This window comes from Tympanuchus pallidicinctus, unplaced genomic scaffold, assembly GCF_026119805.1.
Source record: "Tympanuchus pallidicinctus isolate F22 unplaced genomic scaffold, pur_lepc_1.0 scaffold18, whole genome shotgun sequence".
NCBI classification, from domain to species: domain Eukaryota; kingdom Metazoa; phylum Chordata; class Aves; order Galliformes; family Phasianidae; genus Tympanuchus; species Tympanuchus pallidicinctus.
The window spans coordinates 7,097,398-7,120,002 of record NW_026294699.1 but is presented as its reverse complement, the minus strand read 5'-3'; the positions used below and the strand labels follow the sequence as shown (position 1 = coordinate 7,120,002).

The following is a 22,605-nucleotide window of genomic DNA, read 5'->3' as shown; positions in this document are numbered from 1 at the left end:
TTTGATGGCAGAGCAGGTAGCTTTGGCAGTACAGCATCTGTTAAGATGCCAGCATCTAAGGTTTTTATCTTGGTGTTGTAGCTGACATCGTATGCAGTTTTGTTTGCTCAGAATATCTTTATCTGGTAAGCCAGACATCAGTCCACTCTTAATGCTTCCCAGGAAATCTTCTTTCCTATCCAAAAAGGGACTTTATCTATGTTTTCCATATATCTGCATTCTCTTACAGTTTCAGATGTTCTTCTTCCTTAAATCCCTCAAATAACCTTTTCTCCTTCTCTTCCCTCACTTCTCCAGCACAATAGCCTGAGATTTCTTTTAAGGTTACATTTCTGGTCTGTTATCCCACTTCTCTGGTTTACTGCTAGATTATCTAGTGGTTGGCAAAGCAGAGCTTTTGCACATGCTGTTTGCAAAGGGTGGGGGGTGACATGTTGAAATTATTGCGGCTTGAGACTTTTATTTACATCTGGTGTTAACATAATATTTTCTTCAACCTGGCAGTGATGAGAGACCCGCCCTTGCTGTGTGCAGCCACAGCAGATGAGGCTGCTCCTTCTTCACTTCTCCTGCTGGGCTCGGAGCTACAAACAGCTTTTGTTTTTTGTAGGAATGTGACATCTACAGCACTTCGTAGCTTTGTGCCTAGTTGGAACTTCTGGAATGTTCCCTGTGGCAGCTTTAATCTGACAACAAAAGTTAATGCACCCCAGATTGGAGGCTGGTTTGTCTCTGGGTTCATCTCTGCTGTTCATACTGATTAAAGAGGTTCTCCAGTGCAGAGCCAAAGGGTTTGTTTTCAGCTCTTTGCTGTTTTCTTTCTGGATGCGATTTGTTTTTCATTTATTTATGACTAAGAAAAAAGGTCTGCCTCATAAAAGAATTAAGTGCATGTCTTTAGTGAATGACATTCAGCCTTACCTACAAACAATAGCAACGCAAACATTGTGATAATGTGCAGCATCAGTTCCTAGGCAACACAATTACATTTTTTGTCTTCAGGATGCTGGAAGAACATCTCGCGCAGTGTTTTGGTAAGGATAACAGATCTGTTAGGGCTGAGGGCTCTGAGCAGTACGAGGGATCTTGCCAGCTCAGCTGCTTCTCCTTCACAGCCCCAGGACTCTCTATGTGACCTGCGTTTTTCTTGGAGCTTGTCTTTGTGGTGAAAGAGTCAGGAGTAATCTGAAAAAGTAGTGAAAAAAGGGTCCTTAGTGCAGAATGGCTCTTGTCCTTTAAATGTGTCACTATTGAAATTCCCCACTGGCTGGCTTGTATTTGCAGGCCCTTCTCACAGCATTCCGGCTGCTTAGTGCCTGTGGGCAAGAAGCTGCAGCAAGGTTTGTGGCTGGAAGTGGGCATCGGTCCTCAGGCAAGACGCTGTGTCCCAATTCCCCCCGCAGCTTTGCTCCAAGCAGCCTTTATTCTATAGATGTAATTGGGAGAGGGGTAAAAGAGCTGCAGAGAAACAGTTCCTTGTGAGTTTACCTGGGCTCTGGGAGCAGCAACTTAATCTCTACTGAGCTGTTTTTTATAGAACGTTCAGTAAAATGATTATCAAATTCCAAATGCTAAAACTGCTTGGAAAAGGGAAACGTTTCTGTTATAGCACTGCATTTTAAACATGCTCTCCCTTTGTAGCCCTGCAGAATTCTCTCAGGAAATTAAAAATCTGTTGAAATTGTCGTTAAGAAACTTCTTTTGTTTAGATTTCAGGATGCCACTCGCAATAAAACAGCTGCAAAATAATATTGGGTGGCAATTGAAAGTGAAGATGAAGCAGCAACATGTGCCATTACCTTTCATAAGTCACTCTTAAACACTAAGGGGCCACGAAGGGGTGAGCAAAGGGTTGTTTCAGTTCAGCCTTTCAGTGGTGATGCTGAAACAGAAAGGAGAGGGAGTAGGTAAACTGTTTTCCATCAAAATAGGGCTAAAAATGTACACGAGTTGAGTGGTAATTGATGTTAAAGATTTTTCTGCCAATTTATATATAAATTCGGGTCTTGTAGTATTAAATTATGTGCTTTGACATTTTGTATGTGCTCATTCACCACATGTGAATGAGCGGAAGGGCTGATTGAAGGAAATAGTTTGCAACAGAATTACAGCTGCTTTGGAGTAACAGATCATTTGGGACATGCTGCAGAATGCATTTCTTTCTCCCAAGATAATTTATTTTTGCTGTGCTGATTAGTCAGAACTTTACATTTTGGGATGCCATGGGAGCTTTGGCCTGGCATCTCCTAGAGCAGAAATTCAGGACCTCTCCTTGCTGTGCCATCCCAGGTAGAATTAACATCTTGTTGGCTATTACAATCTTGTGTTACATTTGAGTACTTCATTTCTGCTTGCCCTGCACAGTCACAACACATTTGTATGGTACTTTCCATCTATATACACGAGTGACAAGGTGGTGCTGAATACAGCTGACTGTGTTTGTGACTGCACTTTAATTCCAAGCTGATCTCAGGGGAGGAGACCCTAAATGGTTCTCTGCAGTAGGCATTCCACTCTGCAGCACACAGGTCAATTATATCCATCATTCAACCTTTCGTCGGGGTAATTGCACTCTTCGGAGTGTTAGGAGCTGGTCTGGGGCCAGGTTGTTTCCAAATACTGAATCGATCTTTGTTTGAAAGCTTGCTTCCACAAAGTAATTTTTAGCAAGTAAACTTGCTACAATGCATTCTTTGGGCATCTGAAGTTCTTTCTCAGGTTGAGGTGAAGCACTGGTTCTCCTGATGAAATAAGACTTCATTGGTTGCAGCTCTAAGTGAGTGTGAATAGCAGCCTCCCGCCCCCCAGCTATTTTTTCTCCAGCCCCAGTGACACCAGCTAATGGAGCCAGACAGTGACTTTGATGTTTTCCTGCTCTCTGCTAGATGCTCATACCCATCATCCCAGTGCTGCATCCCTCACTGCCATACTCCAAAGAGTAGGGCAGGTCATCAGCTGGCCCAAATTGTCAAAATAAGATTATTGCTCAACCCAAATAAAGGTAACAAAATGTGACTTTCCGTTGTTAAAATCAATTAAGTTTCCTTCCATCAGCTCTCAATTCATTATCCCTTTTACCCTCCAGGCCCTGTTCTTCCATCTTTTCAGACTCGGTGTGGAATTAATGTTAAATCCCATTAGCCTGACCCCGTTTTCCCCGTTTTGCCTTCTGGTCCTTTGAATTGATGCGCTCCGACAGGTTGCTCAGCAGCTCAGGGATCAAAGGGAGTGGCAGGCCCACGAGGAGCTTCCAAAGTAGAACTCGCATTGCTTTTAGCCAGGGTTTGTGAAAGGGCCTCTGCAGCAGGGCTGGCCAGACGGAGGCCAGCTGCATTGATGGCACGTGGGTGCCTCCTGTGCGGGGGGCCCAGGTGTGTTCCTCGAGGTAACCCGTGTTCAGGGGATTGAGATCATCTGGAATGAGTTTATGTTCTATCTTGCCTATTCCTTGGAAAGAGTGGGCTGCTCAAAAGGATTTCTTTGTCTAGGTAGATCTTTCCCACTTCCACGCTGTGCTGTGTAGAGCTATGCTGGCTGTTTTTTGCAGGTTTATGTTGCAAATTAACCAGGGAGGTAGGCAAGACCCAATATAAATACTGGGTGACAGAGCTGTGCCTCTCGGGGTGTTCTGCTCCCACTTCCAGCAGTGTGATGGTGGTCTCAGGTTTGCTCCTGCGTGCAAGGTTGGCGTGAACTCCTGGGGTTTCATTGCCAGTGAGGTGCATTGGGTCAGCAGCACGGTGGGTGGCAGGAGCACTACAGCAGCAGCTACCCCTTGTGCCTGCAGTGTATGCCGTGCACAGGCCCTTCCCCCTTCTGTGGAAGAAAGTGAGCTTTTTTTATTGTAATCATAATGAGAGAATCATTTTTGTTACTGACTTGCCCTAATAAAATTCAGTTGGATGAAGGAATAAATTCGGTAGGAAAGTGAAGTTGCCTTAAATTTAGGCTCCTATTTAATTTCTTCTCTTTTATGCTGAGATGCTGATAATTTAATTTTGAAGTTTGTGAAAGAATTGCTGAATGTAAAATATGCAGCACAAAATATATACAGCGTACACAAACGAAAGGATCCCACTCAGCCCAATATTGAGACTTTTTTTTTCCTTTTAACCAAAGTCTCACTAATTTGAGTAATGGACTTGTTGATCATTTCTGCCGCTCACTCCACTTAATCAGTGATTATTGTTTTCATCCAAATGGGATGTTTCATGTAGGCAGATGGGGCTCTGCATGAATATGCTGTGGCAGCCAAACCCTGGAAGAGCACAAAGCAGGACATTGTTCTGTGCCACATGAAATCCCAGTGCAATGATAAACCTAAAAATCTACCACATTTGGTTCTGATCATGAAATATCCCTGGATTAGGGAAGTTTCTCACACTTTTTTTTTTCTTTTTTTTCTTTTTTTTTAAATTCAGCACAGGATAGTGGTGTGTGCCTTAACCCTTTGTGGTGCTGTGTCCTTGCAAATTATGTTCACAAATCGATAGATCAATAGGAGGCTGCTCTGGTTTGTTCCATAGGAACTGGGTTTGTTAGCCTGTTAAATAGGGTGCTTCTGTCTATTGACCTCTGCATTGAGGCAGTTTAGTAGTAGAATGCCTTGTTGTGATGATAGGTAAGGGCAGCTTTGTGAAAAATAGTTGTCTTTGTGGAAGTGTTTCAGCAACTGTTAGAAGTCATGGAGTGACATCACTTGGGCATGTTAATAAATTGGGCTTGTGGGGAGAAAATGGGTGCTTCAGAAGTTTTCCTGTGGAGCACTACCTGCTGTGAAACACGTAAGCAAAGAGAAGAGAGCAGCTGTCAGAATGGTAGGACAGCGCTCATTTTAGGCCGTTCCCAGGCTGTGCACACAGTCCTGCAGCATTCCTCCCCAGCCTGATCAGCGTGGGGTCTGGGCTGCAAGCCTCCAGTATCCCAACAGCCTGGATCAGGCTCTGATTAGAAGTGTGTGAACCCCACACTGCAGTATTTTTCTCTTCTCCAATCTGCATTATTTTACTTTCCAAATATGAATTAAGGGACTGCCACTGGGGCTTGATAAACAGTTTTTTGCCACCAATGGAAATGTCTTCTGTACATTTGGTTCAACTAAACTAACACCTCTTCTGAATGTGGTGGGATTGGAGTTTTGATTTGCAGCAGTGCATACCTCTAACAGGTTTTCTGGCCCTTATCTACGTCAGACACATGTCTATGCATTAACTTAAAAATATTTGTTGGAAATAAGCAGTTAATGGACCTTTTCAGCAAAGGCTGTCTGGAAGGCACTCAAGCTCTGGGCTAGCAAGAAGGGAAAAAAAATGAACCCCAAATGATACCGACTGTGATGTGCTGATCATTCATAAACTGGGAGAAAAATACATAATAAATTGTTGAACAAGTCATTGTGAAATGTTTCCTTCCTTTCCAGCAGAATATCTCTGAGTTGAATGTCTGAACACCAGGTGGTTCAGGAAAATGTTTGTGCTGCTTGGGGTTGGGTTTCTTTGATGGTTTTGCACATGTCTTATCTGTGCTGTTGCACATTTAGATCTTCAGAAGCTTCTGTTCCATTTGTATTTTTAAGCTTGTATATAATTAGGCCTAGAGATTGCATAGAGATAGATGTATGAAGGGAAAACAGTATTTTAAGCAATGCATCTCCTAATTTTGTTGTGAAATACATAGGTTGTTTGAAAATTGGAGAAAACAGCTGCATATTACACAGCACTGCAGTGCAGTGCTTTCCTTGCTTCTTTACTTCTAGGTACAGCGGTAGGGGCATTCAGAACATGGGATCTGAGCAAATCATTTGGCTGTGGCAATGACTGTAGGGGTATTCCTGGAGCCATGTGGTATATCCAGGGTGGAGGTGGACAAACCAAGGTGCAGCTGGGTTGAGCTCCATGGAAAAGCCTCCTTAGCACTGATGCATCCAAGAGATCTCAGTTGAATTCAAGGACAGTTCCTAGCTGATAATTCTATGTGTAATTGTTGCACATTTTTCTTCCTAAAAGGTGCACATGCCGACCCTTACCCTTGAAACAGTTGCTGAGACTACAAGCATGGAAGCAGCACCGTTTCAGAAGAGCCACAAGTGTGCTATGGTTAAGCACACACTGTTAAGTGCCTCACTGGATCAGGAGCACAGCGACTGCTGTAATGTGGTGTGTTTGATAAGATCCTCTATAATTTAAATGCTTCTGATGAAATTGCACTATAAAATAATTGGAAATTGAGTAGATTACTTTAAACCTAGCAAATAGCTAAAGAAAGTCAAAAGCAGCAAGTTAAAAAGTTTTAATGAGTGTATGCAGTGAGTATTTTGTTATCGTAAAAGCCCAAGGGTTTATTAGCTGATACAGGGCTGGCGTTTTTCATTAGCCACAGGCATTTTGAGGCTTCGTGGGATATAGCTGGAAAACGTTCCAAACAAATGAATATTCTATTTTAAAAGAATAATGAGACGTTGAGGGTTTTTATAAACTCCAAAGTTTGCTAAGCCAATATCTCTAATTAGATGAAGGAACCCTCTATAGAGCCTTTGCATCGAGGACTGTGCACACAGCAAATGTTTTAAGCATTTACATATCAAATAGTGCTGGCAGCGCTTTGGCTGCAGTCCAGAGCTGCAGATAGTTTTAATCACATTTGTTCATTAATGCTGGGTGGAATTCTGTTATATATGGTCTCTCCAGGATGCTCATTTTAAGCATGCGCCGCTGCTTGTCAATGGTGGGCTTCTTATTTATTTGGTTGGTGGATGACATCTGAAGAACTGAATTTGTGTAACACGTGTTATGCAGTGTCTCAGGAGCAGAAAATGGAGTTTATTCTTCTTCTCTCTTTTGTGCCCAGCCGTGTCTGTTCTCTCACTGGGTTTATTCAGCTATGTGACATTTAAAGAAGACTTTACCTCCTCCTCTATGACTCTGTTAGTTCTTTTCTGTAGGAGACCGAATGTGGTTGAATGGAAAGCAGTAATTGAAAGTGCTGCAAAGGTGATTGTGTTGCTCACAGAGAACCTGGGGGGTCACCCAGCAGTGGCCAAGCTGTGACTGCCTAGCACCTGGAGCACCCCAGCGTGGCAGGTCCCGTTCAGCCCTGCTGCTGCTCCTCTGCCACCTGCTCCTCTGCTAAACGCAGCTTGAAAGACAAAACAAACAGCTAAAGACAACAGTGCTGTAAAAGCAGAGGTGTTAATAGTCACCTGCAACCTTCTGCATGCGGTTGGCCTCTGAAATCCCCTCTGTCGCTCTCATTTTTATGCTGTGTTTTATGAATGACTGGTCTTAGGGGAATCGGCTTCTCTGAGCAAATGCTAATATTTGTTCTGTGACAGATAGCAAGGGCTAAGTATAGCCTTCCCTGTGCTTTTACACAGCAGAGTCGTCTCTCCTTGATGCTGCCTGATTCTCTGGCGCTCCCCTTGCAAAGGCAGCGCTGGAGCTGGGGAGATGGATGGGCTGGCAGCACCATGTGGTGACCAGGCTGGGCGTGCAGGGTCCCAGAATTGAACTGTGCAACAGAAAGTGGCTTTCTTTATTGTTCTGCTTGCACCCACATGGTTTTATCATTTTGCTTTAAGCATCACTGCCTTATCCCTCAGTGGAGCATTTTCCCTGGGTGTGGAGTTAGCTACCAGCAGTAAAGGGTGTTTGTAGGCTGATATGAGCAGTCTTGCAGCCAGCTCTCAATGTGATGTTGCACCGAGTTCAGCCAATACTTGTGTTCATCATCTTGAGATGTTCTGTTGAGGACTGTGATCTTAGTTAGTCTTTAGTGACTTATTTAATGCTTTTTCTATCCTGTGAGCTTTCCAGGTCAGGAAACATTTTCCTTTCTATGTTCTGTTTACAGAACAATTACCAGGTGAGATGTGGGTGCCATGAATGTCAGTTACAATTACACATGATGAACCTTCTGGTATCACTGCAGTGTTTGCAAATGGGCCTCAGCATAGTCACTAACTTAGAGCTTAATCATTTCTGCTTATAGCACTTTTTTTTAAAACACTGATTATTCTCAAAATTGAAGTTAGAAATAGCAAGTTCTAGTGCAGGACAGGTAAATTCTCTATGGTCAGAATGGCACTAAGGATCTGAGACATACGCAGGGAGAAGAATAGGTCTCCTCCTGTAGGGAACCTGCTTGAACAGGGCATTGGATTAGATGATCTCCAGAGGTCCCTTCCAGCTCCTCCAGTTCTGTGATTCTGTGTGAGATCCATGTTAATGGCTGGTGCTGGTAGCACAGCACACTGTGTCACATGTGAGCAGACTGCTCCCACTTGGTGATAAGGTTGTTAATTTCCACTTCAGCCTGGGCAGGCAGTGCCCAGAAACAGAGGTACAGCAGTTGCTCTTTTATTCATCTCATTCCTACTCAGAATCAAACAGTATTGTTCCCATATATGTGTGCTGCCAAAAGCAAAAACTTTGAACTTTGAACATTTGATTAATGTAAGTCATGTTGTTAAGCAGTTGTGTAAGTTTTGGTTTATGATCATTGAAGAGGATGCTATTCTTTACATCCTTTGGGTTGTCCATGCGTTAATGCACTTTGCTGAATCAAGGAAATTTATGTTAGACTTCACTGTCTTCCAAATGTAACAATTGCTTGTTTTCCTTCTCTCAGATTCACCAAAGACTTTTCTTAATCTATTTTCACAGCTGTAAACTAAGGGGATCTTTGCTCTTTGCATGGATTAGTCACCAGGACAGGGAAGATTTATTTAAAACCAGCACTGCCCTTTGTTCTGTGCAGCACTGTGCTGTGGCCATGCATGGGGAGATGCTCGTACTGCCCCTGGGCAGGTCGGCCTCCAGACAGTGCCAGCACTAAGTCACTGGGTTTCTTTCCCATTTTCCAGTTTGTTTCCCAGTGCACATGTTATTTTCTGAATGTACTGCAGTGCAAACCATGTCCGTATACTTGAGACCCTGGTGACTGCTTACACCCTCAGACACCTGAACCCTACAGTAGGGATGCTCATGAGAGAAAGCTGATGTCTGGCTTTGCTTTCCTTTGGCAGTCTCTCTGAGCTCCATTCCTGCTGTACCTCTCACCTCTTAATTTCTTGGACCCCTAAGCATCGTGTTGGTCCTAACCCTCTCTGAACCCAGTGCAGGAGTTCAGCCATAACCTTTCAGGGCTGTATTTGTCCTCTGAGCTGAGTCTGGATGGATTTGGTGGACCCCACCATTCCAGCTGGGAGTCCTGCTCTTGCATGACCCTAAATCTCCATCAGTGATGTCAGAAATGCTTTGTTTCCTCTTCATTCTCCTTCACTTGTCTCCTTTTCGTGGATCCCCTCTACATGCTGAATTCACGAGAGGTTCAGTTTCACATCTCGCTCAGTGTGCCACACACCTGTGAGTGAGCACATTTCCTCTGCCCTCTACTCGCACATCACCCTCCCCACCCACTCACCATACAGATGCTCAGTTAACTAATCCTTTTCCCTGACACCTCACACTCCTAATTAGCTTAATAACAAAGGGAAGTAAAAGTGGGAGCTGTGTGAGTGCATTCACCACCACTCTGGAAAGACTTCTTACATCGTGTTTGTGCTGCTGCACACTGGGGAGACTGATTGAAATGTAACACATGTACTAGTGTGCACATTAGCACAAAAATACTCTCCTTTATCCCGACTTTCTGATTTCCTCCTAGGAAGGAAGCACTGGAAATGTGTTGCTCTCCTTACTTTCTCTTACACTGTACTGATTAGCAAGGGATTTTTTTTGCCAGGTTTGTGCTCAGTGAATTGCCGTGAAATGTGTGGAGTTGGAGCAGAAATTAATTTGGCATTGTGCTGATGATGTTGCTCCCAATGATGTCTACGGTTGGAAGTCTCAACTTTCCATTGCTTCACTCAGATGAAGCAGAGGCTCATTTCTTACAGGGTGCTGGGGGTGCTGTAAATAACCAGTGCTGCTGGCTCTGTGACGGTGCTGCCCCTGCACATAAAGAAGCATCTACAGCGTGTTGAATACCCTTGGTTTTCTTTTTAATGTGGTGTGATGGGATAGCTTGGAGGTGATGTGCAGCATCCTCATGGTGTCAGGGCCAGAAGAAGTGGTTTGAATGAAAGCTTAATAGAAATCCGTTGTGCTCCCATACTGAGCAAGGAATTGGTTGACTGCGTGAATCTGAATGTCAAATAACTGAAGTGTTTTACCAAATGGAAATGTGATGTTTTATTTCCATGTTGTCAACACACGAAAAGAAGCATACTTAATAAAATCCTGTGGGGAGTTTTTTCCAAAAATACATATTTTACAGAAAGTAGGACCATGATGCCACCAGTGTTTTCAAAGAGTGGAAAGTTATCAATTATTAATTTTTTTGAGAACTAAAAGCCATATGGGCTTTTATAAGAAGTATCTAAAAAGTGGAAATGACTGAAAAGCTCATATGACAGCCCTGAGCCCAGATGCATTCGACGGAGCACCACTGAATAGCCCACTATAGGTTGGTGAGCAATCCATACATGATGTTTTATTAAGTGGTGTGGGCTGTTGCTTCAGTTGATTTGATTTTTGTCCTGTAAGAAAATTAAAACTCAAACACTTCCCAACTTGGTTATATTTCTAAAGATCGTCTTTGCATGCCAGCTTTTGCCTAGAAACTCACCCAAAGATGTCAGCCATTGAAACCATTTCATGTGGAAGCATTGCTAAGTAAATTCATTAAATGCCTATTCATCCCAGTAAGATGGGGAATCACTGGAGCAGCAAATGTGAAAATCTGCACAGCTTACTATACAGAAAGCAGTTTTCTGAGGTTGCCAAATTGAGATGCATAGACTGACCCTGGGAGGTAGTAAAGCGTAGATGAGTGAGCATAGGAGGAGGGTCTGAGGCTGCTCAGCCTGGTCACACAGGCCAGTCAATGGACAGAATCTCCATTTGGTCCAGATAAAATCAATGGCTAACTTGTTCTTGTAAGTTCAGTGAGGTAATGCTATTTATGACAACAAGAAATTGGGTTTTTAGATATGGAAATAGGCTACTAGTCTGATAACACTTCTGAGTTGTTGCAGACCAATGCCAGAAGTTAAACGCATGTGGTACAATAGTCTTGTTTCACTTGATTTTCTAGGGCTTATACTAATAAAATGTTTTCAAGTTACAATGCTATTGACAGCTGGTTTTCTTAGTTTTTCTGCTATCAAGTTCATTTACAGACCATTTCCTTAACAGCTATTGCACCTATAATGAGTTTTTGAATGCAAACCAAAAGGTGAAGATCTTTTTAATATGATTTCTTCTCTTTTCCTAAAATATGCTGACCTAGGTAAAAAGAGGACATTTTTGCTCCATTGCTAAAGAAATAACCAGACCACAAAAGCTGCCATGCAGAAGTACCTTCTCAGACGTGTCAGCTGAAATTCTGAAAATGCCAGTGTCGAGTTGCCAGCCATACAAACTGGAATTAACCTTCGGAATTCCTTTGTTCCTATTAATTTTATTGGGATTTTGACAACCAAGTTCTCCTGCTTTCTGCATTCCAGCTGTGGCCTCTTTAGTACAAAGACTGAAACAAAGAAAATGCCAATAGATACTTCACCAAATTCCCTGAGACAGACCTAGCAAAGCATGTAAAAGGGAACTATCAGTCCAGCTTTCTCGCAGCTGGATTTTCATACTTGAAAAGTGCTGAGCAGTATTTCTCAGTATGTGCTCTGTTCCAATACTGAAAACATTTGCCAAGATTTGATGTGATTTTTTTTCAAGGCATAATATTGCTTCTTTCCAGGCACACCATGCTCAATACAGGAGGACAGTGGAGCTTAGCAGAAGGATTTAAGTTTTTCAGTAATTGCTTCGTTCTGCAGAGGGTTTCCAAATGAGAGCAAGAAGTGCATAAAGAGCTCTAAAGATGGTACTTTTCATCCTGTGATTGTTCACCTTCTGTTCTTTCTCTCACAGAACAAATGACCAGCTCGTAGCGTTCCTGTCCAGGTACCGCGACATGAACTTCTTGAAGTCGCACGGGAGGGACAACGCAAGGTAAGGCGGCCCTTCACTCTGCTGTTTGACCTGCAGCACTGGGCTTCTGTGTGCAACTGAGTGGAGAAATCCCTGCTCCAGCAAAGAGGAAGTGGGTGAGGAGAAGCCCCTACCTGAGAATGGTCGATCCAGGGTGGCTCTTCCTGATGGTCAGATGTAAAGATGGTTTTATAGGGAAGAAGGCATGAAGCAGTCCATGATTGTTCCCTGCTTGTGGTCTAACATGGATGGCTGTTTGGGAATGGTACTTTGGAATTAGTCCAGAATATTGCTCCAAGTCTGCACAACCCCTTGCTGACCACTCTTACAGAGGTGGTTTATCAGAAATAATAAAACTTCCAAAGGGGCCGGAAGGAAAGTCTTGTGCAGGCAGCGAGTCTCCATGAGCTCTGGGCCAGCCTGCACATGCTGGCAGGGCTGGGGGTGATAGCTGAGGGTTCTGTGACCCCTATGATTTCAAGACCTCAGAGCAGTGTTCCTCTCCATCCACCCTGTGGGAGACTTGAAGGAAGGCAGATATGCTCTTGCCCACAGCGCATCAGCTTTTGCTTTCAGGGAGCAGTAGTGACCAAGCACCACATTTCCAGGGCTTTCAACAGCATCTGTAGCTCAAAGAGCTTTACTGTCTGACTGTGATGCTTCTCTTTTCCTTATTATTGGTATTTTCATACTACATAACCAATCCTACATCAGCTTCAGCAACTCCATATGCTGAGTCCCAGTAGCTTTGCACCTGAAAATACTCTTTTGTTCTGCCTGGGTCAGCAGGTAATCTCTTTATTCTGTAAAATGTCAAGCGTGCTGTAAGGCTGGGTTCAGATAAAGTGTAGAGAGAATGTGAGACATCACATAGCATGTTCAGTGCTGAGGGTGGGTAGAATAGCTCGCAGGTTTCTCTTCTTGACAGTTCTTGCTCTTGTCATTGAATTTATCAATTCTGTCATGCTCTGGTTTGAATGGAGTCCTCATGAGCTTTCATGATGCATACTAAAATTCTGTAGCACGTAGTAAAAAAAGTACTGTGAGGGATAATATTTAAATTAGAGTCAGCAGTTTTCACAGGAGATTCTTCAGCCTGGGAAATGCAGAGTGTCAGAGTGACTGGCGGACTCAGCTCTGCTGGCAGCAGTGGTCAGCAGTGGGGCTGAGTAAAGGAGGAAGAAGCAGTGGCCAGGGAGGTGCAGTCGGTCTTGTCCTGTCACTGTCAACCCATGTAAACAGTCATTAACTAAGCATGAAACTTCAGCTGGGTTAGAGCATTTTAGATCAATTAAGCACATAAATCTAGTATTAATTTAGTAATAAAGTAAGTTAATGTGTCACTTGCCCTCTACTCAAAGCAATAACTGCCCATTTATTAATTAATTGGTTCCCTTTGACTCTATGAACATTTAAATACATTTTACCCCATTACAGCACATCACCAGGTTTTGGGGTTTTTCTCCTGGATTTCTAACAAAACCTCTCTGTGCATCAGGGAGCATCACGTGGGACACAAAGTTCTGCTTCCTCTGTCTGTGTGCTCCATGAGTCCCATAAGCATTCCTGCTTCTGGCTGCTGGATGAATGGATCCCTTCATGTTGCCCCTTGGCAGCTCCCCAGAATTTCTACTGGGGAGATAGCCTGGCTCCCCTCCTGCATGCTCGAGATATCTGAAGGGACAGGGCACAGGCCAGCAGCCAGAGACCTCTGATTAATATTGGCATTCAGTAAATGTTAATGCATGAGTGTCAGAAGCTGATCAAAAAGCAGTTAGACCTCTGTTCGTATAGTAGATGAATTTCCAGCCTGATCTTTCAGTTTTAATGTTCCAGTTATTCAGTTGTGCCTAAATGTACTGTCTGCCACAACCATTTGGCACACAGTTTCCAATGACTTTTATTTCATGCTCGAGCTATCTGAGCTATGGTCATACCGGTGAGGGTTAGAGGTTTAGCCCTGTGGGCAGGAATCAGGAAATCCTTTGTCTGGCCATTCTTTAAATGTTACTATGTACTCTGCCTTGCCACATCCCTGTGTGAAACAAGTATCCAGTAGGGCAAATGGTGCAAACGGGAGCTCTGTAAGAGCTAAGGAGCTGCAGCCTGAAAAAAAAAAAAAGGCAAAAGAAAACAGGGCCAATTTGGGATTTTAGACACAAACCAATCTCTCACTTAGAGGGCAGTCAGAGAAAGCTTTGCCCAGGGACATCCTGTCTCTAAGCAGACTTAACAGGGCTTTTTCTCTAAAATGTTCTGCTGAAGGGATGATATGGGAGAGGGTGCTGCACCTGACTCACTGATGCTCCGTGTGCAATGATAACTTCTCTTCTGAGGTTTTTCTCTCAAAACCTGGTAAACTAATAATGCAGGAACTCAGCATATAAAAATCACTGCTGCTTCCTATTTTAATTTGTGAGTGAATACGACTCCTAAAAAGTAAACCTTCCGACTAAATCTGCTTTGTAACCTCCTGCATATTTTCTGAATTCTGTCTGTAGATCAGAAACAAAGATCAGAAGTGCCATCTTAAAGCTGAAACGCTCGTACAGCTCAATTACAGTGTGCTTTGTATTCAAGCCATGTTCAAAATCAGTACATGTTTTACTGCCAAATAAGGAGAGAAAGCAGGCTTCCTTTTTTAGAGAGAAGTTTTCTTTTAGTTATGCCAAAGTCATTAAAAAGTGCATCACTCTGATTTTCATTTAGTAGTTTCAAGAAAGGGAACGGATGTGAAAATGGCTCCTTAGCTCAGCTGGAGAAGCATTATTTCCTTAGAGAGCTAGATGTGTGAGGGAGATTGCGCACAGTGGCTGGAGTCATTACACAGCACTTAGTGGGCAACACATTTTCTCCTCCTTTCAGTGTCTTACACTATTAAAGAGAAAGAACAAGCTGGTAGTTGTGCAAGCTGTACCAGGAACAGCACCTGGATGATGTGTAATAAAATATGGAGATGGTGAAATGTGACATCTCCAGTGACAGGAAAATGACTTCTAAGAAAAAAAGCACAAACAGAAGCAAACATTAATCATTTCAGAGTGCTGTAAGCATGCTGCAAAGGTTGGATGCTGCTAAATCCTAGCAGAATCTGGAGCTCATAGTAGAAAACAGGTAACTAAAGGAACGGCCTCCACAAATTTGGCAGTTTGGGTGGAACCTGGGTTCTCTTCTGGTGCTTGTTGTTTTCTTTTAATACTAGAAAATATGGATTTATTATCCCTGCTGTCAGAACAGTTTAATCACTTCCCTTCCTGCTCACATCAAGTATTTGGTGGTTCATTTGGCTCAGATCTCACTCCCAGGCTTTTTGTGTTCTTTTTCTTTTTTTTCAAACACTTCAGTATTCTGAAGCACACAGACTGGGAAGATCTATTTTTTGCTTGTAAGTAGCTCAGCCCCACAGTTGCATGTGAGCTGTAGCGACTGAAATAGCAACGTGCATCTTCTATGCAAAGAGGGCATTTGAAAATGTTACAGCTAACTTTCATCTGTTCCTTACTGCTTTATAGAAAGAGTTAGGGGCGCCGTAAAGCCTTTGCTGTTTCAGTTTGACTATTTGCTTCCCTATAGGGCTTTTTATCCTATTCTGTTTTTGAAAGCAGTGCTAAATGGCCAAGCAAAGGAAAGACATAGATAAAAGATGGTAGGAAGATGCAATGAAAGCAGCCTTGTGCTTTGACATGGGAAAAAGTGGGATTTTTTTTTTTTTTTTGGTTGAGTTTATTAATGTTGGTAGAATATATAAGCAGCAGTTCAGGAAGAAGCAGCACGTGGGAAGGTCTGAAGAAGCAATAACTTTCAGAGTGGGGTGGGGAGATGAAAATTGTGGCACGGAAAAGTAATCAGAAATCTGATTGCTATCTAAGAACGTTGAGCTGCATGCTTTTTTTTTAGTGGTGTAAGTAATAAAATTTGTGTCCCTTCATCCAAGATCCTGAGACGTTTTATGAAATTAGCAGGGAATATTGTTTTTGTCAGATGTTGTTGGCCCTGTTCTACCCACTGCTTAAAGAATCGGGGATGAATAACCTGATTTGGCAGCTTGGAGGCCCATAGAAGCAACTCACACTTACCCACATCATTTGGAAAGTTTGAATCCCATAGATGCACATGGATGAGACAACTTAGAGCTCAGCTGCACCGCCCCAGCAGCACTCCCTGGTGGGCATGGTTAGTCGTGTGGGTGCTGGGGAGCAGAAATCATCTGAGGAAGACATTTATCAGAGACAACAGATGGCAGAATGTCAGCTTTCATGTTGCTGAGTCCGTCTGCGATGAATTCATGCTGTCTCTCTTCATGTGCAGTTTTCTCCATATTTTGATTATTTTTATATTAAAAAAACAAAACAACCACTGGATTTGCAAACTCCCATGTCGTGAGAGTTCACTGTTGCATTTTTGTCCTTGGAAAAGTTGTCCCAGCGTTTCCTAAGAGACATTGGAACTGAGGAGTGGTGGAAACGCAGAGGCAAATCCTTGAAAGTCCCCTTGGAGCTTTACTCTCACAGGGGACTGGATGGGGCTGTTGTCAAAACAAGGCATTGCCTAGTGGAGTCATTACTGCAAAAATAGACTCTTGAAGTTTCCTACACTAAAAACAATTTTAGAATTTTTCTTATTTTTGGCACACTGGAGGAGTTTGCTCTCTGAGCCACAGCATCAAAATGTTAAGAAGCAGGAAGGTTTTTTAAGACTCCTCTGAGAGATTTCCAGAAGATGGAAAATAAGATTTTTCTAAGCCAGTGCAAGTTAACTCTTAGGAAAAGGTCGACAAGCCAAAAGTATCATGAGAAATGTCTTCTAAAGCTCGTATGAAGATGTGATATGATTAAAGCATCAAATGAAAAGGATGAGGAAATTGCATATGAAGAAGCAGCAATAAATTATGTAGAGTATGAGGCTCTATTACAAAGCTTGAAAAATCCAATTATGTCCGTGTAGATATGGAATAATGGCCAGATAAAACCCGTATCCATCAGCGACGAGCAGCCCATCTCCTGTGGAATACCCTAAATCTGATGGATGTTTGGTTTCCATAATGACACCATTGCTTGAGAAAGGACATGTGTAACATAGTAGTTAGAATCCTGTACCATATCTGCTACGCTGTTAAGAACTAAATCTTCAGTGGTTGTTGTAGCAGACCTGTTGTCTGCCACAGATTTATTGCACACTGAATTTAAAACTGCTGAAGAGTGTTGGAAATCACATTGGTAATGCAGATGATTTGGAAATCCTTCGAGTAGTGCTTTTTGGTCTCACGGTACCCAAATGATGGCAGAGCTGATGCCTCTGTGTCTCTTAGTGCTGTGTGTCTTTTCCATGGCTCTGTGACCTGTGTTGTTAGCTCTGAGCTGAACCTTGGGCCCTGAGGCTGGTGCTGCTCCACACGGCCCAGTGCTCCTCTCCTGTAGGGCAGAGTGACAAATGGCCATCCCTGATCATTTTAGAAAAGCAACGTTCTAGTCAGCTTCTGAGCAGTTAGTGCAGTGGCAAAGCTACTAAAAGCATTCTGATTTGTGTGCTTGCTTACGGGTTCAGCTTATGCCTGTGAAACAAGTCCAGTCTAAGTAAAGCAAATCCAGCCGTTCTCATTTCATTGGTGTTTGTGCATTTGCATTAAAGCTTAAGGGATTGATAGGGTAGCACTGTGTTCATAGTTTTTTCAAGAATTTTAGAAAGAAAGATAAGAAATAATTCTGCCTTTCACGTTATAAAATTTGCATTCAGGATGCTGCAATTTAAATGCATCAGGTGACATTTTATTTCCCCCCCTTTTTTCATCTTTTTGTTTTTATCTATTTATACCAATGCTCTTCCCTGACCTTTTTAAAGGGCCAATGTTCTGAATTCTGCACTTCCTGCATGCTCAGTTGCCAGAAAGTTCCCTTCATTCATGGACTTTGGAAAGCAGAAGGCAGCAGGACAAAAGCATGAGCTTGTGCATTGTACCCAGTAGTGGGGGTGTCAGTGTCACTGCAGTGCACAGCACCACTTGGAGAAATCTGCTCAAAAAGGGAAGAGCTGCTTGAGGTGTCTGCTCAGAGTAGGTAACTGCAGCAGCATTTATTGGTAATGCAAACATGCTGTGGGAGCTTAGCTGCATGTTTATATTCACATTGCAGGAGCACGTACTAAATGTCTTACAAAATGCTCTGTGGGGCACAGTTGTAGGTTCTCATTTGAAATGAGTTGGTAAATATTTAAATGTACTGCAAAGTAAGAGGAGTTCCCTGAGCTACACTGCAGTCATGAGCTGTCTGGCAGTTAGCTAGCTGTACGAAATGTGACACAGTGTGTAGCAGCCGGTGTTGTTTTTTTAACTAAGTATAAAAATATTAATAGGGAACCTTGTAAAGCCCAGTACCAGAAACTGCAACATTCAGACCCCCAGCAGCCTGGTTGGGGAGCTCAGCTGGAGAGTTGCATTGCTGTCATGCACTGTTTGCAGTTACTTGAGAGTAGAATGCAGCTGCCATGAAGCTGGAGGCTTCTGATCAAGAGTTAATGCGAAAATAAGGATAAAATGTCTTAGATGGAGCCTTATGTGAACTAAGGTAAAATGAGATTCTTTTTTCTTAACCCTGGTTTTATCTTAATTTTAGTTTCTCCTGGCTGGCTCTCTTTTCATATCATCATTATCTTCCTTCCGTTGTTCACTTAGATCAGGAGAAAGGGTCAAGTGTCTCCATCTGATGGCAGTCTGCATCGCATTTGGCCAGCCACACTGTGTCACTGTCCTGGCAAGTGCAACTGCAAGTATTACCTGAAGTTCAGGATGCCAGAAAGCACCAGAACTTGTTCACATTGACTAACAGAAATGAAATACTGTTGCTAATGCACTTTTTTTTAACATTCTTTCAAGAGAGATCTGCTGGCTGTCCTACAAAACCCAAGAAAGAGACGTAAGGGAAGAATCATCACTTCTGCATTTTGTTGCTTTCTCTGAAGCTTGGCATAGCTTTAGAAAAAGCAGTGTTTCAGTATTACAGCAGGCATAGCAAGGAACTGATGAAATGCAGCATTAGACTATAGAAACAAATCAGTAGGTTATGGTTTTGCCCTCCGTCTCCTTATCTTTCTTTTCAGGACTGGCTGCTGCAAGCGTTGCTGGATGGCTAGCGAAGAATCCTTATGAACTGTTTGTAACATTGGAGGGGTTTTGATTCCTTGAAAGGCCTACATGGCATACAAATGGCACCTTTAGCTTTCCCTCAGGAAACATCCAGTATGCTTAGAGTAAGCTCTTTCTTCCCTAAGTGCCAAAATTGGTCTTGCCAGAGCAGCCAGTAACATCAGTCATCCTGGAGCAGGGCATGGAGAAAAAAGAAAGCCTCATCCACCTTTTCCACTTCGGTGTGCAGCTTTGTGCTGCACATGCCAGCAGCACGGCCTGGGCTTGCTGGGACAGCCCACTGCATCCTCAGGCAGGATCCCTTCACTTCTGGCAGATCTGAGCTGCGCTGGGTCCCCTTGGCTCCCAAGGAGCATAAATGGATAACAAGCCATTGCCCAGTGGAGAGCTCTAACTTCAGAGTTCCTTGTATGAATTGCTGCTCTACAGATAAAAGGAAATCATCTGCTATGCAGCAAATTGCAATGTTAGGTGTAATAACTGTGTGTGAAGCAGGCTGAGTGAGCCTTCTGAGAAATGCCCTTTTCTTATTTGTTTGTTACTGCTATTTAGAACCTGATAAGATGTTCCTGGGAAGCATTCCTTAAGAATTGTTAGCACGAGGGTTGGCTTCTGCAGATCCCAAAGGCTTTGTTGCTTTTCAGTTGGGCTACATCGCTTTGCTGGAGTATGGATGTTGGAAAGCGCATTTAGCTGTCTTCTGATAACCTTGTTGAATAGGATTTTAGGACTAAGATTTACTGCGAAAACATTTGTGCTACCAAGAATGGTCTTTCTTCGCTCCATACGCCAGGATTTGCTTGTACAAGACATTAAAAAAACATAGAACTGTGTATGTTAGCAAGAAAAAGAAGCCTTTAAACCGTTACGGAAAACACAAAGCTGTGAGTCTGGAGTTGTTGGGACCTTCTCATTTTGATCATGGCTGCGTTCTTCTGTTGCCAGTTTCAGACAGTAAAGCTAAAGTGTTTGAGGATTTGTTAGCTGTAAACCCCATCTTGTAGTGCTGGCTGAGACAGTTGTGAGTTGAGGGGTTTTGAAATGATCAGGCGTTCTTCTGGGTTGGGGGTTTCTGTTGAATTCAAAAACCCTTCTGTTAGAAAATGTGAATACAGGATGATAAATCAGCAGAGATAGCAGTTGGAAGAAATGACTTCATGGGAAAGAACTTTACATCCTGCTTAAATATGGTCAATAAAATTCTATTATTTTCTTAAAATAATTAACTCAAATGAGTATTTAGTTTTGAAAGGAAATAAATAGATGACCGAACTTTCAGGCACATTAATATTTGATTTGGAGATAACTGCATAAATATTGAATTTGAAGATTACATTCCAGAGCACTGCATTAAAATTGCAAGACTTTTCTGTTATCCTTCATAATGGAACATGAAATTAGAAACTTGTTCATGGAAAGAAAAATGTTGCATCCACACATTGTCCACATGGTTGTGTTAATAGAACAGAGACATCGCTGTCAGTAGGACGTTGGGAAAGACCCTGAAGTCGTTTCTGGTCTTTTTGAAAAGCAGTACACAACATTTTGTAATTCTCATGACTTTTTTTTTGGTTCTTTGATTGATACAGAATGACACTTCAACCAGGGAATTAGCCTACAAGGAGCAAGACCCCTCATCTTGGCCCATTAGCTGGGACATCCTCGTTCCTGCAAGCAGCCTGGCCAGCTGCCGTCTGCTATTGCTCGGAATGCACGGCATGTGTTCAGCACAGTGACTTGCCTTTATTAATGCTCTCAGCCCCCCGGGTAAACCTGTGCTAATTCATGGCAGTCCTGCTTCCCTTTGGGAGAAATTATTCTGAAAATGGAATAACAAATAGAAACCTGTGTCAGACTGTCCCCGAACGTGTGGGCATACAGTCCAGCATGTTTTCAAGCACAGATTGATTTTCCAACTCCTTTTTCTTATTATATTGGTCTCAAATAATTCATTTCCATAACACTGCAGTTCTGTGGTTGCTCCTCGTGTTCATGGTTCAGCAGTAAACAAAACATTGTTCCCTGTAGACTTGAAAATGAAGCAAACATACTCATTCTACAGCAAAGAGCAATGCAGTTGTATTTCTTCCTAATTAACTATACCCCTGTAGAAAAATTCACAGGGTAATAACATAGAAGGTAATTGGTCATTTTGCCTTTATGTACAGTTAGCTGTTTTTCAGCAGCGCCGCGTTTATTTGGAGAAGCCGACGGCACAGACTGGTCGTAGTTCCCCTCTGCAATCCGGTGGTTCCCCAGTGGTTTGCAAAGAGTTAATGAGCAGTGCAGAATTTCCTGCCGTTAGGCACTGTAATGTGCACAGTTCTGTCTTAGGACAGCAGAAGGTGTAAATGATGTTTAAAAGCAATCTGTTGTTCTTTCCCCTGTATCCAAACATATAACTAATGAATCATTTATTAAACCCCTCTGCGTTGTTTATGAGCAGAGCAGAAATACAAACAAGTGACCTCTTGGTCCTGTTTTGTTTGAGAAAGTAGCTTCATTATTTGTCGAGCTAGCGCCCATAACAAAACACAAATGAGCGTCTAATGTCCGGCTTTGCTTTCCCTCAGGTTCATTAGAAAACAGGGACTGGACCGGCTCTTCCTGGAGTGCGACACGCACATGTGGCGCCTGGGGGACAGGAAGATCCCTGAGGGCATCGCGGTGGATGGGGGGTCGGACTGGTTTCTCCTCAACAGGAAGTTTGTGGAGTATGTCACTTTTTCCAACGACGACCTCGTGACAAAGATGAAGAGGTTTTATTCTTACACGTTGCTGCCTGCTGAGGTGAGTTCGAAGAGGTGCCTTCGTTTTCTAAAGGGCAGCTTCGTGCATGGCTCGAAGATCACAAAGTGTGAGGATTTTTCTGATGTCAGTGGGCTTGGGATCGTCCTGCGGTCAGCAGTGAGAATTGTGTCAGCGTCTGTCAGCGTCAGATCTGCTCATGCAGTTTGTTTGTGGGACATCTTTGCCAGGAGTGGCTTTGTTTTATACTTTTAAGCCTATTAATCTGTCACTGAACAACCAGAAATCCAGCCGGGTGTGCAGATTGTTCCTCCACAAGGCTTCTGAGGGCTGTTGAAGCTGGCATATTGTCTTCCTAAGTAGCTTTGTTCACTGTTACCCATTCCTTCTGTTTAAAGACAAAAAGTCTCCAAACAAAGGTTTATTGTTCCATTCAAAACTGCGCTAGAAGGCATCGTTGCAGACGGGCTCTGTCACTTAGGGATGGTTCTGGCTACAGGTGCTGCAGGTCAGGAACTCACACCAGGCTGGGCTCTCTCCATGGCACTGTGTCAGGCATCACACAGTGTCCCCAGGCAGAGCTGAGCCCGGCAGGCAGTACTGTGCTGGCCTGGCGGCTGCGTTGCACAGGGCTGTGCTCCCAGGGAGTGCAGCATGCAGCCATCCTAGCAGCACCTTACGGCTCTCTTTAAGGTGGCAGCTTTTCTCCTTGCCAGCAGCCCCTGAACACTGTGA

The 22,605-nt window shown here is 43.1% G+C and overlaps 1 protein-coding gene across 2 annotated transcripts in view; it reads left to right on the top strand.

The window, feature by feature from the left end:
* XYLT1 (xylosyltransferase 1) overlaps positions 1 to 22,605 on the top strand; it is a 145,057-nt gene that overhangs the window by 99,165 nt on the left and 23,287 nt on the right. For both annotated transcript variants that reach the window (XM_052680114.1, XM_052680113.1), the window contains exons 5-6: positions 11,925 to 12,005; positions 21,696 to 21,912. In XM_052680114.1, the coding sequence (XP_052536074.1) occupies positions 11,925 to 12,005; positions 21,696 to 21,912 (298 nt within the window). The remainder of the gene's footprint in view (positions 1 to 11,924; positions 12,006 to 21,695; positions 21,913 to 22,605) is intronic.